Genomic DNA, 20,730 nt, shown 5'->3' with positions numbered 1-20,730 from the left:
GCCCATGTTCTTTTTGGTTACTCTGAATGCCCCTCTGTACTCAAGGGAAAGAGCAAGATGGGAAATTCAAAGGTGATTTGGGGACTCACCCAACAGCTTGTCCAGCAGATGTAGGCCCAGATGGAGCTTGTGAGGAAGGGCCTAGGCTCTTACTGGATTGTCAGGCAGTCCCTAACTCAGGCATCTAAGTCACAGAGCTCAAGGCCTGGTTGCTCCAAACAGGTCTTTTTTACTGGGGAAGGGGAGAGAACAGGTTGGGGCAGTTGCTGATGTACAGTCCAGGACAAACGGAGAAAAAAGGCAGCATGCCAGCTTAGCCCCCTTCTCTAGGGCATTGGTGTTTTGTTCTCCTGTTCCTGGCCTGGCTCAGAATTTTAAAGAAGCGTCAGAATCAGCTGGGCTATAAGTATGTCCCAGCCACTTCAAAGACGCTGAAAATGCACCAAAAGATTGGAAGTTCCACCAAGAAGTCGGGCAGTTGGTAGAGGTATGTGTGTGTGTGTACGTGTGCGTTTGTGTAGGGTAATGGGGGTGGGTGATGGGATTAGGGTGGGGAGGGATTCCTGGGTTAGCACAATAAATTATAGGGTCACTTAGAGGTCGAGTTGTATTCTCAGCTCTTAAAATATATATATAATATATAATATATACATCTATATGTCTCTATACATAATCTATACTGCAGTACAGCGGCAAAACATTGAGTTAAAAAATCCAGCAAGAATGCAGGCAAACACTCCATGGAAGCAAGCAGGCTAGGATCAAGGTAGTAGGAAGAGAGCCTATATGGTTGCTATAGGGGTGAATTCCAACCAATGGGCCCACACAGCCGCCAGAGCACCACCTGTACATGTGCAAAGACATACATGCACACATGGAAAAAAAATTGCAGAGAGCAGTCACTACATTTACAAGGAAAGATTTCACATGATCATTGTAATAGGCAAATGGACATGCTCCCAGGACCTCATTGTCATCTTAATAAACCAACTAGAAGAGACCTCCTGAAGTTGCAACAGGGAGGACTGGGGAAGAAACACAGCCAAGCCTGGCTACCCTGACCCCTCTCCTCATCTCCCTGAGAGTATTTCTTTCATTTATTCCCAGAATCAACAGTTTCTCTGATAGACAGAGAAAACCATTCACAAACTCCCTGAAGAGGTGAACTACCTTGAATCCTTTGTAGATCCCAGGCCATTCATAAAGAACTTATCCCAATTAAATACTGTAGTTGCTCAATGTGCACAAAGAGAAGGAGAACTGAATAAGACAACTCAGAATAGGAATCTTTGGCCAATGAAATGATGTAAACCTCTAAGAAGACCTGATTGAGTCCAGGAAAAGTGTATTAGTATAAGGAATTGGAGGATCTTTCTTGGTGGTGCTCATGTTTGTTCTAAAATAATTTAGTCTAGCCTATATTGAGGTTTTGAGAGTTTTTTTTAGTAGAATTCTAAACGTTGTGAGTTCTCCTTCCAGCTTTCAAAGGCTACAGTTGAGATCTTGATGATGTTGGGGGTTCATCATTTTTTGCTTCATCTTCACGATTTCTGCGATGCCATAAATTTCCTTCAGAAACAAACAAATATAGAAATAATGAGGTTAGCACATTGCCAGATGTGCAAATGTGTGGATCACAAAGAGAGCAAAGAAGATATACTGGTTTATTTCTATTGTACCCACCATCTCTGAACCATCAATCAAACAAAAAACAAACCAACAAAAAACCCAGCTGACACTATGTAAGCCAAACACAAGTGGGATGAATTCTCAGAACGTGAAAAATCCATGGAACTTCAGAAAGACTCTTAAATACAATTATCTCCCAACAGCAGATTCTTAGGAAATCAAACACCTTGGATCAAACTTGAGAAAACACAGCTTGGTCCGGGAGATTCTCTCTTGGCATTTGGGCAAACTCTCATTTCCTAAAAACGAAACAAACTGATACCCTCCGTCCCTTTTCCCCTATGCCCACTATTGCTATATCTCTCAAGCTTCTAGGTTGTCTAGGCCCCAAATTTAGGAGAGAACATTGACATCAGAATTAGCATAACTAACAACTTTAAGAGAACCTTCTTTTGAGCCTCACTGACATATCAAGAATGCATAAGTTCAATTTTGAAGATGGGATGGAACTGAAATTCAAATAATGCGACATAGAAATTTTGTATTTACAGGGACTTACTATAATAGATAGTGAATAAAAATATTTAGATATGTCATGAAACCTGTTCCTGACCCTGTAGATGCCCAGCACTGATACCCCCGAACCATTTCAAATAATACTGTTTTCCGGAACAGGACTAAAATCTTGTAGTTGTAGCTGACTAGGAGAGAGATCTAAGTATGGTTATTTTGACATACTTATCAATGCAGAACAGGAATGGGGCAAGCAGAAAAGTAACTGCCTCCTACCATTTTTTTCTCTTCAGCTCTCTACATCACAGAGATCACAATGCAAGGTTCCTTCTCAGGTTCTTCCCCCGCCAGTGTCCATATCACTTTCTAGCTCACACCTTTCCCAAAAGATCATTTACTGTTGCCTAAGGTTGGCTCTCAGCCAGCCTCCTCCATCACCACCATAACTGTGAACATTTCTAATTGGATATTCAGCTCCCTGGGAGGTACAAGGGCTGCTGTGGAGGTCTTCATGGCCCCTATCCCTGTGAGGGAGACTTACCAATAAAACCCTGGACTCCTTGGCCTGATTTAGGCTTGTCTTCCTCTTCTAGCTTCTTTTTCCTCGATTTAGGGAACTTAACTTTCAATCTGAGGCTTCTACTGTCAGTGTCTGAAGATTTTTCCTGGGAAACCACAGCAAGATGAAGGTCAAAATGTTAGTTACCTAACATTCAGAAATAATTCCTGGAGGCCTGGCAAGATGATGAACAAGGATGGTGGCAGAAAGCAGGCAGATCTGCTATCTATCCAGGTGTGGTAGATACCTCTAGTCCTATGGCCTAGGAAGGCAACTTTTATTTATCAAGATCCTATTCTCTGCCAGGTGCCTTGCTAAATACTTTAATAAATGCTCTCATATAAGCCACAAAACAACCTCATAAAGTAGCTACTATTACCCTTATTGTAGAAATGAGGAAGCAGAGGCTCAAAGAGGTAAAATATGTCACCTGAAATCATGCATCTAACAATTAGTAGGGTGAGATTGCTAGGGCAACTGCTGACCCATGTGGCATCTTTTCATGAATTAGGAAAACTCACTCCTTCCTTCAGACGTATAGTTTTGTAAGCCCCAACTCATTCCCTTGGGTAAATACCTTGCTATAAGGAAGTACCTGCCTCATAGGCCACCTACTTCCATGTCTGGAATGCAAAGAAGGTTCTCTACACATAGCTGTTAATTATTTGTGTGGGTTATTTGCTATTTAGATTATTCAGACTCTAATTCCAGCTTAGCTTCCCAGTCCTCTCACTCCTGCTAACGTGTGTTTGTTTTACTACTGGTCTTAGTAAAACATATCCCAAGGTTGATCTTGTTGCCAGAAAGTCCAGCCAAACACAATCCAAGAAACTTGGGGATTTTCTTCTCTTTAATATTATGTATGCCTTTGATCCTTACATTAAAATCAAAGTATATACCTGACCTCATCCTCTTCCTGCTCTGACTCTTACTTACCTTCTCTCCTCTAAGCTATGTACAGGACCTTCAGAATTGTCTTTGGGAAGTAACCTAAAGGAAGGGCACAAGGCCTTTCCCCTCAGCCAAAGCCTTGGAAAGCCCAATGAATAATTGGCTGTCATCCTGCTTTTTCCACCAAAATGGATCTGAATCTTCTGTGGTTTTAAGATGAGCAAGATTATTGTCACATGAATGAGAAACATCTTCCTGGCTTTCTTTCAAATCACTCTGCCCTTCTTTAGAGCCTTACTTCTTCATCTTTATGGTAATTTTGAAATCCAGAAAAGAGATTATGCCCTAGGCCACACCAACTCACATACTGAGACCTTAGGCCAGAGTAGGGAACCTATTTTCTGCTAAGGGCCATTTGGGTATTTATGACATCCTTTGCAGGCCATACAAAATTATCAAGTTAAAAATTGGCCTGCTATATTTGGTCAAACATTTAATTAATTAATTCCTAATGCCTTGGCAGGGCAAGACCAAATGATTTCTCAGGCCTTATATAGCCCACGGGCCAGACGTTCCCCACCCCTGCTTTAGACCATGTACAGTTTTTCTAATTACTCTCAGTGTCCAGTCCAGTTGCTTAGTTCGGGAGCTTGGTGAGATATAGCTGCACTGAGTAATAAGAGAAATAAGATGCTACAATAGTTGACTTCCTTTTCTGCATAACATGTTTTCCCCTCTCAAAGCAGCAAAGTCATCAGCAAAGATATATGAGAAAGTTATTAAATCCTTTAACCTAAAGTTGTATGTGGCTTTTTCTCTTAAACAATAATCTGATTGCTGCACAAGTCCAAACATGCATATGTGTGGCTTACTTACAACATACATATAATTGGTATATGAAGCCAGAAACAGGTATAATGAGTAGGGGAACCAGGGATTCATACAGTTTGAAATGAGCCCTTGTATGTTGCAGAAACTTAAAGAAAAACTATGTCAGACCATAAAGAGAATAATTTACCTAGTAATCGGTGGACATTTTGGGGTCATTTGATTTATTAAATGGGACTATTTTTCAATCTCAGGAAAGTACTCAGAGTTGTCCAAAAATGACAATGTCCTTACAACTATATTGTAGCCACTAGTGGCATGCTTGATTTGCTTTTAAGCCACTCACCTTCTAGGGGAAGGCACTGGAAAGCCTACTATCCTTCCAGATGGGGAGGAACAGGTGATAATTGGACACGTTAACTACCAGTAAGATCTGGGAGCCAACCATTTAGAACAGAGGTTGGCTGTAAACAACTGGTATCGTCAAAATGGTATGTACCAGATGAAATTCAGTCCTGGCAGCATGTACTGAGCAGGAAAGGGGAATTGTGACCAGGAGAACAGCACAGAATAAAGCAAACTTGCTTATTCTTTCCTAATCATCTCCTTCCACAGAATAGTTCTTTCTGGTTACTTTCCCATGGCCATATGATTTTTCAATGTGCTTTCTGTCTTGTCCTGTCTACTTATGATGAGGGGATGGGAAGATGAGACTCATTAAGCTCAAGCCAAAAACTACTACTAGATTTTCTCTGCTGCATCAGTCATTGTCTTGGTCCACACTGGAAGGTAGAGCACCAAGGAATAATCCCTCTTCCCATTTATTTCCCAATCCTCAGGTCACATACCTCCGGAAAAAGGACTGAATTCATCCAGTTGATCTCAGATAGCTTTTCAAAATCCTCATTCATGGCATCCAGGGTGATTTGCAGTGTGGCCTCATCCTCAGCATTTCTCAACTAGTGAAGACAGGAAAAAGAGTGAGTGTCCAATGCCTACCACCCTGCATCATAGACTCTTGTCCTTCCCTCGACTGCTATTCGTTGGTAGTGGCTATGAGACCACAGGGTGCCAACTTGCATCATTTTCAGCTGTGGAGTCATGGAAAAGTGTAGTGAGCTCTTTTCTTTCTCAATAGGGAGACCCTGAAAATGATGAAAGCCCCCTTTGGGGCTGGAGATGTTCAGTTTGGCAAGCAGAAAGGCCCTTTGATCAGGATCAATTAATATTGAGTTATACCTCTACAGTTTAGGGTCCAGGACAAGGGTGTCTATAAATAACAGCCACCAACTTTTGAGCCCATACTATATTCCAGGAACCATGCATTCATAATTTCATTTCATCTTTTCAATAACTTTTCAATAGCTGGCAAAGTAATACTGTTCTAGTTTTCTATGTGAGGAAACAGACTCAAAGAAGTTTAGCGTTCAAAATCACATGGCTAGCTTCCAAAATGACAGTAGAGTAAGTGGAGGCTACACTGACACTTTCCCAGGACCAAACTGGAAATACAACTAAAATACAGGAAAAACACCCTGAAAAATCAACTGAAGACTAGCTGGAGAAAACCCTGATAACCAAGGATGGAAAGTGGAGATTGCATAGAGAGTGGTAAAAAGTGCAGAGGTGCAAAAGGGTTGGCCAGGCTCCCACAGAATATGGCTAGACTTACCCAGATCAGTTTAACACTATGGCCTATCCTCTATACCACACAGTCTCATAAAGGATATGTGGGGTAACTGGATGCTAGGAGGAATCTTTATTACATAGTAACTGTAATTTAAAGGCTGCTTTGTGAAGTAAGGAGTGACCTAGAGAGAGATTGGCTCAATTTTCCTCCCTGGCAAAGAGGTCCTGTCTCTTCAGGCTGTGCTTTAGCCCCTATATATTCACTCTTGTAAAAAATGAGTTCCAGATGGCTTGTCCCACAGGTTCAGGAAACACAGCTTAAGTATTCCCTAGTAACCCCCCAGCACCCACAGAATGAACTCTACTCAGTCCATGGGAGACTTAAAATGGACTCTTCTGGGACCATCTCCAACTCAGACAAACCAAGTTCTAGACCAGCAACATAGGTGATATTGTTCATATTCCAGTAAATAGTGAGCTGGGAATATAGATATATGCTGATATTTTCAACCTGGCCTTTATGTGGCTTCTTTCAGTGGCCACTTGATGCACCAGCCATAAATAGAACCTTGCCAACTGTCACAAATAAGTGGCAGGTGAATGAGTGAGGGATGAGGCTGGAAGTTATGACCACTCAGGGTGGGATATGAGAGAGACAAATATCTCTTGATTTTGTCTTATAGCTAATGATTTAGGACAGTACAGAGTAGCCCAGATGCATAGGACATTTGTGTACACATGACAATGGGATGGGAGAGAATGGGTGTCAGATAGAAGTCACCATCACTTCAAAGTAAAGAGGGAAGGGGCAGGGAGTCCTTAGGGGCATATCTACCAACAACACTTTGGTAGTCAAACCCAAAGGTATAGAAAAGAAAGGAATTTCGAGCCTTGGAAAATGATTCCTAATCATAATAGGAAAGGAATAAAATGGCTTCCTATTGTCTTCATATTTGGCATGTGGAGACTCAGGCTCTGAAAAATAGTAGGTGGGTAGGCCTGAGTCTTATACTCTATTTTCCTGCCCTTTTGGCTCCAGCGGAAAACTTGTCCAGGACTCTTCTCTGAGGTAAATGTACAAACTGACTTAGAGGACTTAGGTGCTTATTTCTTGGTTCCTGTCCCAACACATAACTAGTCATAGCACAAATGAGGTTGCCAATTAAGGGAAGTGAGAGTTACTGGATGGTATTTACTTCATCATAAATCTACATCCAGCTGCCAACAGTGAGCTCTGTAGTATCCTCCTTCAAGAGGAGAAATAACACCCAAATGAAATAAGTCTTTTTTGTTAATTCTCGCCTGAGGACATTTTCCCATTGATTTTTAGAGAGAGTGGAAGAGAGAGAGGGAAAGACAGAGAGAAACATTGATGTGAGAGGAACACATTGATTGGTTGCCTCCTGAACAAACCCTGACCAGGGCCTGGACCATGGAAGAGCCTGTAACCAAGCTATGTGCCCTTGACCTGAATCGAATCTGGGACCTTTTGGTCCATAGGCCAATGCTCTGTCCACTGAGCCAAACTAGCTAGGGCTAAATGAAATAAGTCTTATCTCCATACTCCTTCTATGAAATAGCCTTTCTGGAGATACTTGGTCATTCTTAGTTAGCTGCTGCCTGACCCCTGGTCTCATTTGTATGTGTGTATGTGTGTGTGGGTTCTTATCAGGCCTTATGTTAAATATGCTGTGTGCTAAATTTGGGTTTTTGGCTAGCAGGAACCAATATTCATGCCATGATCCTCAAGAAAGTTTGAGTGGCAATGAAAGTCCAAGTTCCCATATTTCCTGCTACCCAAACTGACAAGGCCATTGAATTCTGCCAATATATAGAAGGTACTTCTGTTGCTATTGTCTAAGGTTGAAAAACTCTAGCTTGGGGTTCAGATTCTGGGTCAACCTGACCTGATTGCCTTAGGCATTCCACTGCCTGTGCAGTTTGCCAATTAGATGTGCAAATGGAAAAGGGGAAGTGGATGCACTTCTTGGAATATCAACTCAGAAGGCCCTCTTCAAATAAACAATAATTAGATGATAAGCAAAAACAGCACCTGCCACATTGCCCTAACAGCCAAACCAAAAGTGGGGTAGTCATGATCAATTGACTCATCAGAGCACACTCACCATGTGTGCCTATGGTCTTTGCCTTCTGTGAAACATGCAACTATTTTTGTAGCTCAAAAATTTAGCCTCAGCCCATTTTCCCTAAGGCTAATAAAGTTTACCATCTATCAAGCTGCTATTATACAATAATTGGTTTAATCCTCACAACAACCTGGAAAGGTAGAGATTACCATTTCTATTTTGTAGATAGGGAAACTGAGATCCAGAGAGGTGAAATTATTTCACACATCTGGTGTTATGGATTCAATTGTGTTCTCCCTTCCCCCCACAAAAAGAGTTATGTTGGAATTCTAACTCCAGTATCTCAGAATGTGACCTTGTTTAGAAATATGGTAATTGATTATGTAATTCATTTTTTAAGATGAGGTCATACTGCAATAGGGTAGGCTCCCAATCCAGTATGACTGCTATCCTTATAAGAAGATGGCCATTTGAAGACAGAGAGACACAGGGAGAACACTACATGAAGATGGAGGATTGGAGTAATGCTTCTACAAGACAAGGAACAACAAAGATTGCTAGCAAGTCACTAGAAGCTAGGAAGAGGCAAGGAAGGATTCCCGTACAGGTTTCAGAGAGAATATGGCCCTGTTGACACCTTGATTTCAGGTTTCTAGCCTATGGAACTGTGAGACAATACATTTCTGTTGTTTTATGTCACTCAGAGTTTAGTACACTGTTTCAGCAACCTTATGGAAACTAATATAGTTAGTAAGGAGCAGATTTGGAATTTGAACCTAGAGTTTCCCAACTTTTCCCACTATTCCATACTGTCTTCATGGTGAGAGAGGTATATGGACACTTGGGAGATACAGAGCAGCTTGAAAGAGCTCACCTTTTCCTACTGAAGCTGTTTTAGGTATGATGGGAACAACCTACTTTGATGGGCCTGGACCCAGGAGACATTTGCCAAAGGAGAGGGGGAGACTTTTCTTCAAGGATATGGTAGTCCCAGTGGATTAGCATAACCTATGAAGTGATACAGTCAATGACAACCCTGGGTGAGTATAACACAGCAGGGACTGCCAGCTAAGCACCTGGCTAAAAAGCTCCTCCAGGTCTTCCAATTCCCTAAAACCAAGCATAGATCATGATGGGATACGTTGCCCTCCCTTGTTCCAACCCCCTCCACTCACCAAGTTGTTTTCCAGGAAAGCTTTAGTGTCATCATAGAGCCCTTTAAGACTAAATGTAACATCGACTGCATCATTTCTGCTTAGAGTCTGAGAGGAGAAAAATGGAAAAGAAAGTAAGGGAAAGGACAAAGACAGAGGAGTTGTTGGTTAGTAGCTGTTCCTCTCTGTGGGAAGGGAGGAACAGGCTAGTGGGATGTGGCTGTAGGTAAAAAAGTAATATTCAAAATATAATACAGCTAGTACAGCATGGACACTGGGACCAAATTAGAATTGATGCCAACTGTCAACTACCGTAGTTGTATTGGCATATCCTATGAAGTGAGACAGTACAACTTGGCATTTGACATCGATTGAGTGCTATGGGCATAGGGAAATAGGAAACATGAAAACCAGAGAGTAACCTTGAGGCTACTTGCTGCCACTGGAATAAAACTACTAGTACCTTTCCCATGGTAGGTGAAATTAGGCCCAACCTTCTGCCTTCTTGAAACTCAAGGCTTCCTCCAACTAGGAACTGGCCCAAAATATATAGGTAACCAACATTTTAGAAAACCCTGGCTCTATATGTGGCCCTTTGGTATCATTTGCCTAGCACTAAAATTACTTTTTAAAAGTATCCCATAGGCCAGCTTGTGTGGCTCAGTCATTGAGTATTGACCTATGAACCAGGAGGTCACAGTTCAATTCCCAGTCAGGGCACATGACTGGGTTGCAGGTTGGATCCCCAGTGTGGGGCATGTAGGAGGCATCCAATCAATGAATCTCTCTCATCATTGATGTTTCCATCTCTCTCTCTCCCTCTCCCTTCCTCTCTGAAATCAATAAAAATATTTTTAAAATAAAAGCATCCCATAAATCTTTTGGCAATAGGTAAAGTCATGGGGTGGCACGTTTAACATCAAGCATTCAAGCATTCTCATCTGTATATCTCCCTTGAGAGGGAAACTAAGGCAGCCTGGAGCTCAGGTTTTAATGACAGGTGTTGCCTTAACAGGTTACCTGGGATTAAGAAGGTCCAAGGCCAAGTTTCTCTCCATTTAATTGCCCTTTTCCCCCTAAGGTCAGTGTGGTAGGTGGCTATCAGAGAAGAGGGGTAGGTCTCAGATGATGAAATCTGCTATAGGATTCCCCTAGTAGCCACTCTGGACTTGGAATAGTCAAGGAATACCTGCCTTCCCTTCTACTCTATTCATCAATTTCTTGACCTATCATTGCCCAATTTCTCCATGCAGCCTAGGAAGGATCCCCTTCCTTCCTTTTCATCACCTTTACTATTTGGTTTGCCCTTTGCCCCCTTACCTCAATGGGAGTAAAGGAAGCTGCAGCTGCCTCATTGCTGCTGTCTTGGCCATTAAAGGTGTCATCCAGGATTTTGGCACTGGCATTCACAGAATCCATGAGGACAGATACATGCTGGTGGACCTTGCTCAGGTTAGTAAGTCTGTAATAAAACAAGGACAGATAGCTAAGTCTGTATTTCTGAAGGACTTCTGTCCTGGGGTGCTGGTGAGGGCTGGGCTAAGAATAGAAAGCCCTGGCTGGGTACCCAAATTGGCACCACCTATTATTTCTATTTTTTTTTAGGTAGCTATCTATGTCAAAAATATCTCTACTCTAGGTATTCATCTTTTTCTATATTGTCTCAGTTGTAGGTGCTTCAGGATAGTGGGAGGCCAGAGTACAGGAGGGAAGATGACTCCAGGAACTCCAAGGCCCTGCTGATATTTAAGGGAAAGGATAAACATTCTTAGTCCTGTTGGGTCTGGGAAAACAGGAGGAAATAAAATTTCACCTCTAGGTCTAATGGGAGAGGTCCATGTTGCTGAGCACAAAGACCATTTTCTATTTGGATTGTCAGGGTCCCTGCCAAACTTCAGAGTTTAGGGTAAGACTGCTTTCTGAGACCAAGCTCCCCAGTAGCCAATAGATACAAATCAGCTTCTTCCTATATCCCTTTTTAGGATTTTCAGCCCTGTGTCTAGGCTAGTTTCACTTACCTGCTGATGAGGTTTTCTGCAAGCTGGGCTAAGTGCTGTATCTGGGCAGACTCCTCATCAGAGAGGCTATCTTGAGATTCCTGGGAGCCCAACTGGGGTTGAGAGGCAGCTTGAATTTCAGTATGCTTGCACTCCCACATTTTCATTGAGTTCTCAAAGTCCTGGAAATGAAGACAGTGGCAGATCCTAATGATTTCTGTAGCTAAGAGGGCATGTGATAGATCTGTCTGTGAGTCTGAAATTTGTGGGTATTGTGGGTAAAGGGAAAAGAGGGCCCCCACTCCCCCATACACCCAACTACACACCTATACAAATATCCATCATTTTATTCAATGTCTCTTATGTACTAGGCACTTTTAGTTTTTGCTGTTGTTACTATTGTGAGTCTTGGGACAATATGATTCAATCAGATAGACATCTGCCTCCCAGACACTGTTATATGGTTGCACCATTATCAATAAGATAGTGGAGCATCTTTCATGTTCCCTTCTTTGCCAAATCTTAGTAATATGTTGTGATAGACTATAGAACCAGAAATATCTGATTTAATTTTGAATGATCTTTCTATCATTTACTGGTTGTATGACCTTTAGCAAGTTATTTAACCACTTTGGTCCTCATTTTCTTCACCTGTAAAATGGGAATAAGTGTATCTATGTTATCGAATTGTTGGGAGGACCTACAATTAGAGATAATATATCTAAACTGTCTACCACAAAGTAGGCAGTTTATAAGTTATACTTTCCCTCTCCTCTCTGTTGCTGCTTCTATGGACTGTCTTCAGGTCAGAATGGAAGAAAGCCTCCAAGCACTGAACATCTGATCAATAATGACTCCTTTCTAGATTTAGATGGCTTAGCGGAAGTGGGTGACACTTGTGAGTGCAGCACCTTAAGGAACCATAGAGGAGCCTAAAGACCATAGTTAATGAAGAATCTCTTGTTGAAAGAACAGATTTCTCTGTAACTACTCAAAGTCTTAGCTCTATGTGCAGTGGAGAGAGGACAGCTTTGTCTAAAACCATAGGAGGGAAGCTCCTTGTCTCACTCTCTTAGAGGTTTGAAAATGTCAGTATATATCAGAATGTCTTTGGGGGGGGGGTTGTTTAAAAATGCAAGTTCCCAGAAACTACCCATCCCCATTTTGATTTATTAGGTCTGGTGTGGGGCCTGGGGATGTGAATTTCTAGCAAGTATCCAAGGTGACTCTGATATAAGTGGCAAGCACACAGCCCTTTGAGGAATTCTGCTTGACTGGAAGTATTCAGTACTCAGCAAGAGTTGTACATGAGACAATGCAGGAGCCCGAGACAAGGCTTTCCTTTCTTACCTGATCTCTTGTCAGCATCTGGGCAGCGTTCTTGTATCTAATCTTGATAAGGCCTGGCCTCTGAACCCAGGCCTCCCCATCCACCTGCACTGGGATACCTTCTTCACCATCAATGGTTATCATCACCTCACGGCACTGCCAGGGAAGAGGAGGGAGAATAGGGCAGAAAAATGAGGCAACTACTGATAATACCACAGTCATGGCCATAATGTGTATCTGAAGCAGGACTGGCAAGGATGTAAATCAGATTATCTCAGGGATAAAACACATGCTATCTATGGGCTTTTTGCTCCTTCAGTCCCTACCACATTTGTCTCCAACCTTAGCCAGCACCTTGCTGTCCACAAGATAACCTCATCCCTCCACCCTTATAGTTATTCCCAGTTAATTTCTGGGACAATTCCATATCCTGGATTGTAGCCACAGAGCTCAGTCCCTTTCTGGTGCCAACCCAGCCCCTGCCTACCTGGGCAATGCGATGATGATGCAGATTGATGATACGGGACATTGCCATCTGTATAGAACCAAAGATTGCCACTACCTCCAGCTTCCCATCATCTATTGCAGGAACCTCATATTCCTGAGGAGGAAGATCTGTGTCACATATCCACTTGAGAAACCATACATTGTCTATCACAGAGCAGGTATGCTTTGAAGGCTCCTAGTGAGAATTTTCCTAGCTCATGAAGAGTGGAGTAACTATATATTAAAAGGGGGAAAGATGAGGTCAGGGAACCCACCTGGGAAAAGGGCACTGAGATAATAACTCTTAATTCCCTTTGAGATCACTGCTCTGAGCTGGTTTCCTCTCTGTCTAATCTAGCATCATAAATGCCCAAGACCAGTCCCATTGGCCTCATGGCCTTCTTGAGTGAGCTCAGAGGAAAATGGTCATGGCCAGTTTCTCAGGAGATTTTATTGACAGACCCCTTTGGAGAAAAGAGCGTGGCTTAGGTAACCTTACTAGGATCTGTCAGGCCTGAGGAATGAAAAATTCAAAGTCCAGGTGACACCTAAGAATTGATCTTATCCTGGGGTCTTTGGTTGATTCTTTTTTTATATTCTGAAATGCTAATTTCCTTTTAAAATGCTGCTTATACAGCTGCTACTAATAAAGGTTCCCAGCCCACCTCCTCTCCCCCCATTGTCCACTTTCTTTCTACTCCAGTGAGTCCAACTCTCCTTTCTGAGATATCTTAGAGGGGCCAAACATTTCTCCCTCCATGTCCCCTATTTCATACTTACAGTGGTTGCTGTGCTGCTTCCCCAGAAGTTGATGCCTCCAGCATAGCTGGTAATGTTGAGCACTACAATGCCTTGCAAGTTTGGCAAAGAGATAGCTTCTCCATCACACTGAAAGATAGGAATGTGAAGGAACATTATAGAGATAGTGGAAGGGCTCTGTATTCTCTTCATGCTATCATTTTCTCATCCATAAAATGGAAATCTATCTTCATGCCTTCCTCCCATGAGTCGTGAGTGAGAATCAGAGTTAAAGCTCAGAGAGAAGCAAGAATATAGGGGAAAGTTGATTACCAAGGTAGTGAGATTTCTTTTTTTCTATGTCCAGGAAAAAGTACCCTCTTTTCTACTAACCTCCAGGTGCACTCGTTCTTCCAGGTTCCTATAAGAACGCTGCAAAAGTTCTTTGCTTCCCAAAAGGCCGTACCACATCTTGTTCTTAAGGCGGCTACTACAGGGAGATAAAGTAGAGAAAGGTAGCCACAGGGTGAATAATATAAAGGTAAATGGATGAGGAAAAGCAAGAGGGGACACCATTTTATTCCTCAAGTGCCTTCACATATAGAAGAGTCATATTGAATGGTAACTGAATACAAGAGGATATGCTAGGATGGTGTAACTGGTATCTCCATTCAAACCTGCTGAAATGGGTTCCTGACCCCCTTAAAAGCTTTAGCATCCCATTGGTACGTAAGTTTGCCATTTTACTTGCTTCTAATATTGGTTCAGACTTGGAAGAGACAGCCAATATTCAGCAAGTAATGCTTATAAAAAGCTTTGAGTATAGCTGGCTGATAGACACTAGCTACCTTGGCAAGTACCATTCCAGGAGCTCAAGATTTCAGCTGCTTGGAATCAATTTCATTTGAAACATAATTTTTTCTTTGAAGCACATTTTTTTTTCTGGCAAAGTGGAGGGATTTTTCTGAGATCTGCATATTAAACACTTAATTCAGTGCTATAGAATTAGACTTAAATTTACTAGGTAGATTATAGAGGAGGATTCAGTGGACAGAAGATGGGACAGGCAAAGATATCAGGAGACTTGGGGTGGAGGTAGAAAGGACAGAAACCTGCTGATTGTAGGATCTCTGATCAAAACAAACATAGGGCTTTACAATCACTAGAAAGGTTGGCTAGAGTTTACTGTGAGTTTTTATTTATCTATTTATTTAAAAAATTTATTGTTGAGAGTATTACAGATGTTCCCCTTCACCAATCTACCCCCTTCACCTTCTTCCACCCAGTTCCCACCCGCCCCAGGCATTCACTAACTACCCTATTGTCTGTGTCCATAGGTAATGCATATATGCATACTAGTATGTCCTTTGTTTAATCTCTTCCTGCTCCCCCTCCCTCTGATATTTCTCAGTCTGTTCCATGTTTTTATGCCTCTGGTTCTATTTTATTAATTGGTTCATTTTGTTCATTAGAGTCTTTATTCATTTATTTTTATTTTTAGATTCAATTGTTGATAGCTATGTATGTGCTGCCATTTTATTGTTCATATTTTATCTCTTCTTCTTCTTCTTCTTCTTCTTCTTCTTCTTCTTCTTCTTCTTCTTCTTCTCCTTCCTCCTCCTCCTCCTCCTCCTCCTCCTCCTCCTCCTCCTCCTCCTCCTCCTCCTCCTCCTTCTTCTTCTTCTTCTTCTTCTTCTTCTTCTTCTTCTTCTTCTTCTTCTTCTTCTTCTTCTTCAAGAATAACCTTCATGTAATACTGGTTTGGTGGTGATGAACTCATTTATCTTTTTCTTATCTGTGAAGCTCTTTTTCTGACCTTCAATTCTTTTTAAATTAAATGTATTGGGGTGGTATCTACACTAATAAAAGAGAAACATGGTAATTGGCGTACGACCGCTACCCTTTTCATTGGCTAATCAGCGAGATATGCAAATTAACTGTCAGCCAAGATGGCGGCCGGCAGCCAGACAGCTTGAAACTAACATGAGGCTTGGTTGCCTCAGTGACGGAGGAAACCAACGTTCCCCAGCTGCGGCTGCAGGCCTCTGAGCAGGCAGTTTAAGAAACTCTGTAACAAATACCACCGGGCTTCAGCCAGCAGGATGGCAACATTGTAAGCAAAGGCCAGAAACCTAAGAGCTGGAAAAAGCCTCAAAGCTAAAGCTGGCCCAGAATAAAAAAAAAAGAAAAAGAAAAAAAGGAGCGGTTGGGAGCTTCAGTCACCCCCAGCCTGAAAACAGCCCTCAGCCCCTCACCCAGACGGGCCAGGCACCCCAGTGGGGACCCCTACCCTGAAGGGTGTGTGACCAGCTTCAAGCAGCCATCATCCCCTCACCCAGGCTGGCCAGGCACCCCAGTGGGGACCCCCACCCTGAAGGGTGTGTGACCAGCTGAAAACAGCAATCATCCCCTCACCCAGGCTGGCCAGGCACCCCAGTGGGGACCCCACCCTGATCCAGGACACCCTTCAGGGAAAACCAGCCGGCCCCCACCCATGCACCAGGTCTCTACCCTATATAATAAAAGGGTAATATGCCTCCCAGCACCGGGATCAGCGGAGCCATGAGGCCTCCCGGCACCGGGATCAGCGTGACAGGGGGCAGCGCCCAAACCCCCTGATCGCCCTGCGGCTCTGTGTGTGACAGGAGGTGGTGCCCCAACTCCCTGATCAGCCCTGCTCTGTGCCTGATAGGGGAGAGCTCCCCAACCCCCGCCCCCCCCCCACGGGCCCTGCTCTGTGTGTGACGGGGTACAGAGCCCCAACCCCCCTGATGGGCCCTGCTCTGTGCGTGACAGGGTACAGAGCCCCAACCCCCTGATTGGCCCTGCTCTGTGAGTGACAGGGGGCAGTGCCCCAACCCCCTGATCGGCCCTGCTCTGTACGTGACAGGGGGTGGCGCCGCAACCTCCCCATCGACCCTGCCTTGAGTGTGACAGGGGACGGTGCCCCAACACCCCAATCGGCCCTACCCTGAGTGTGACTGAGGGTGGCATCACAACCTCCTGATTGCCCTGCTCTGTGCATGACAGGGGGCGGCGCCCCAACTCCCCAATCGGCCCTGCTCTGAGCCCGACCAGGGGCTGCACCTAGGGATTGGGCCTGCCCTCTGCCACCTGGGAGCAGGCCTAAGCCAGCAGGTCGTTATCTCCCGAGGGGTCCCAGACTGCGAGAGGGCACAGGCTGGGCTGAGGGACCCCCCTCCTCCCCGAGTGCACAAATTTTTGTGCACCGGGCCTCTAGTTGGTTAATAAGATAAAATACAAGTGTACAATTCTATGATACATCACCTGCATATTGCATTGTGTACCCACCACTCAAAATCAAATCTCCCTTCACCATATATTTGACCCCCTTTACCCTTTACTACCCCACCCCACTGCCTGTCCCTCTGGTAACTACCATACTGTTGTCTGTGTTGATGAGTTGTTGTTTTTAAAGTAAAGCCACAGAAATAAGCCACCACAGGGCATGAGCTTTGACTTGTAAGAAGGCTAGTACAAAATTTCTTGTATTCTGTTTTAAACCACAAGTACTTTGGGCACTTTAGTTTCTTTATAAAAATAGTTTCATTATATAGAAATGGAAAATATGTAGAACAACCAGGACAGTTCTGAAAAAGAACAAAGTTGGAGGACTTTCATCTCTCAATTTCAAAACTAACTATAAAGCTACAGTTAACAAGATGGTGTGGTATTTGTATAGAATAAACACATAGATCAATGGAACAGAAATGATAATCTAAAATAAGTAGATCCAAGGGAACCAGGTTAGTAACACAAAGAACTAGTCAGTTAATACTTTGCATCCTTGTTAATAAAAAACAGACCTGAAGCCACTATTAGGATCTGGTCAAGTTTTCACAGAACAAAGATAAGCAATTTGCTGAATCAAGTCAATGTAATCTGTTTAAAACAACAGTAACACAGTTAGCTGTCTCTACACAGTAACTTACATGTCTAGATTAAGAAGGCAGCCAAAGTTCAGGATGCCAATGCAGAGTCATCACAGACCAGGTTAACATTTGGGGCAAGCAGTACCATTAGGATAATCTTGGGACTAAGATTTTACTTCCAAAGGACCTCTTATTTCTGTTGCTTGTCTGAGAGGTAGGGGATGTAGCAATATATGTATATATGGTTATTGTCTGTCTTCATGTAGGAAGGGGAGTTTCTTTTCCTTACTTGTATTGTCCTGGGTGTTCATCTCTTCTGGTGTTGAACTCCAGAGAAATTTTAGCATCCAGTCCAATTCCAAAATAGTTGTTCATGACGCACTTTTCTTTGAAACATCTGAAATTAGACGAAGGGAAGAAGAGGGCAGACATTGATGCATGAAAGAAGTGCCATTATTATTGGGCAGCAGACTTCATATGCATGATAAAAAAAAAAACACTGAGGGAAGGCCTCCTCTACACTGGACACAAGCCTTAATGTTCTTGGGAAGCACGAGTAGATTTCCTATTATGTTAACAACTAGCATTGTTAGATGTAAAAGAGGGCACCCACCTAGTTGGGAGATTCAGTGGATTTCGGGCTCATAATAAAGAAGTAATCTTTGGAGGCCCTCAGATATGAGTGGCCAATATTTTTCCACATATAATAAAGGGGAATAGAGTCATTGGTTTATTCCCATAAAGAACTTCTGAGTATTTCAGATAAAAATGTATGAGAGTAGCCCTGGCTGGTGTGGCTCAGTTGATTGTGTCGTCCCTTGCACCAAAGGGTTGCTGGTTTGATTCCGGGTCAGGACAAATACCCAGGCTGTGGGGTTGGTTCCTAATTGGGGTGCATATGGGAGGCAACCAATCAATGTTTCTCTCTCACATTAATCTTTCTCTCTCTTCCTCTCCCTTCCTCTCTCTCTAAAATAAATAAAAACATTTTAAAACAATAAAAAATGTGTGGGAGTAAAGCCTGCACTATTGTTTTCAGATATATCTGAACTCCTTTGTGGTGTGTTCACACCAAAGAGCAAAGTGGCAACACATTTGGGAGAAAAGACTGATAAAAGAGGATATATATATGTCAGGCAGGTTTTTTTTATTCTTCTGCATTCTTCTCAGGTGTTGACATCAAAACCAGTGGTGTGCTGAAGCCTGTTTGTACCAGTTCATGTCAGCTGATTATTCCTATCACTTCTCAACTCTGCTTTTAGTGGAATTGTGTCAGTAGCTTGAAATAGATTATGGTGGGAGGGTTTATACCAGGAAATAAATCAGGGTTTCCCTCCCCCCAGCCCAGAAAGCTGGTTTTAAACATTTGCTAGCACACCATTGATCAAAACTCATTAGGTAGGTCCATGAACTTAAGCCAATGGTGAAGTAGAAGGGAGTGGGGGCTGGAGATAGGAATAAATGGAAAGCTGAAAAAAACTTCAATAATTGCTACTGTATTCTTCGTTTGGGAAAGTAAAAATGGGTACAGTGTATCTCCTCAATTATAGGTAATTTTAAAAATTCATTACTCAACTGACCCTACATCTCTCATATGAGATTTGCCTCCCTCAACTACAGTCCAGAAATTAAAGTCTTTCTAACTGATATTCAACTGATATTCTTAATGTAACTCAAAATGAGTGAATAGGACAGAACTTGGCTGCTGGGAATATTCTAAACTAGTTGGGCTAGTGAGACAAACATCTTTAGATTTACTGCCTAATCCCTAAATACCCATTTATTCTTTTAGTCCCTTCAATCATTTACTGTTAAAGGCAACAGTGGAAAAACAAGTCCTTTGAAAAAAAACAGCTAACATTTATTGTTTATAATAATAATAACAACAATAATAAATATTAACACATATAGCATTTAACTATGGGTGCCAAGCACTGCTCAGTGCAAGTACTTTGCATATATAAACTCAATAAATACAACAAACCTATCTAACAGGTTCTACAATTACCTCTATTTTACATGTAAGGAAACTGAGGCTCATATTGGTTGCATAAGGTCAGACAACTAGTAAAGTACAGTCAAGATTTGACTCTGGGCATTCTTAGGCTATGCTCTTAACTAGAGAAAAGAAAGCCATAAAAAGGTCATAAGGCTAAATACTTACATAGTTTCAGGTGTAAAATGTAAGTGCTCCAAATTAAGGTTATCTAGGTCTTCACTTGTGAGAGAAGGTATAGAAGACAAAATGCCACAACGAGAACCTAGACACAAATGACATCACCTCGGTGTCAGATGCAAACAAGCAATCCCTGTCATCACTTGTATTTCACACTATATTCTCTGTGGAAGTAGGGTCAAGCTCAATGACTTTCTCTGAGATAACATTCAGGGTTTGCTTTCCAAAGAGGGATCATCTTAGATGGACAGAGGTTTCCACTGAGAGGTCGGTGAAGCTGAGTTGCTTGCTAGCAGTGAAAACAGTTTCAAATGTTGGATTTCATCAGGCCAGCCTTTTCAAAGGACCTAATAGTGTCATTACATGTGGACATTCGCATGGGGTCTCATAGTGTGAGTTTTCTGAGACAGAGGAAGGGGTATATACTGCAGTGTAGGATTATGGCTAAAGGAAAATGCATGAAAACACATCTTTATTTTCTGCCACTAGGGTAGAATAAGAGAAGAAGAACAGAAATATCCTTACGGTGTCTTGGGCTCGTCTGGCTAATATCTTCTGAGTCATCTTCCGGGGAAAAAGTTGAAGTAAAGTTCTTGACCAATATCATCTGTCTGCTTTGTTCATCCAGAACTATAGAGAAAAAATGGAAGTAAGGAGGGAGGTAAGGGAAGAGAAGGAAAGGAAAGGAAAGGAAAGGAAAGGAAAGGAAAGGAAAGGAAAGGAAAGGAAAGGAAAGGAAAGGAAAGGAAAGGAAAGGAAAAGGAAAGGGAAAGGGAAAGGGAAAGGGAAGGGAGGGGAGAGGAGAGGAGAGGAGAGGAGAG

General features: G+C 42.6%; 1 protein-coding gene across 1 annotated transcript in view; it reads right to left on the bottom strand.

Annotated features, from left to right (window-relative positions):
- Positions 1-1,489: 1,489 nt before the first annotated feature.
- DGKK (diacylglycerol kinase kappa) overlaps positions 1,490-20,730 on the bottom strand; it is a gene marked incomplete at both ends in the record, with an annotated part of 212,289 nt that continues 193,048 nt past the window's right edge. Inside the window, 13 exons of the mRNA XM_081081872.1 lie at positions 1,490-1,569; positions 2,684-2,807; positions 5,269-5,379; positions 9,312-9,398; positions 10,611-10,752; positions 11,309-11,469; positions 12,638-12,772; positions 13,104-13,217; positions 13,883-13,990; positions 14,234-14,330; positions 18,023-18,130; positions 19,898-19,994; positions 20,435-20,539. Coding sequence (XP_080937998.1) covers positions 1,490-1,569; positions 2,684-2,807; positions 5,269-5,379; positions 9,312-9,398; positions 10,611-10,752; positions 11,309-11,469; positions 12,638-12,772; positions 13,104-13,217; positions 13,883-13,990; positions 14,234-14,330; positions 18,023-18,130; positions 19,898-19,994; positions 20,435-20,539 — 1,469 coding nt within the window. The remainder of the gene's footprint in view (positions 1,570-2,683; positions 2,808-5,268; positions 5,380-9,311; positions 9,399-10,610; positions 10,753-11,308; positions 11,470-12,637; positions 12,773-13,103; positions 13,218-13,882; positions 13,991-14,233; positions 14,331-18,022; positions 18,131-19,897; positions 19,995-20,434; positions 20,540-20,730) is intronic.

The sequence above is a fragment of the Myotis nattereri genome (genome assembly GCF_964212035.1).
Source record: "Myotis nattereri genome assembly, chromosome: X".
Taxonomy (NCBI): Eukaryota; Metazoa; Chordata; class Mammalia; order Chiroptera; family Vespertilionidae; genus Myotis; species Myotis nattereri.
Note: the sequence above shows the minus strand (reverse complement) of the source record. Positions and strands in the feature narration are given on the sequence as shown.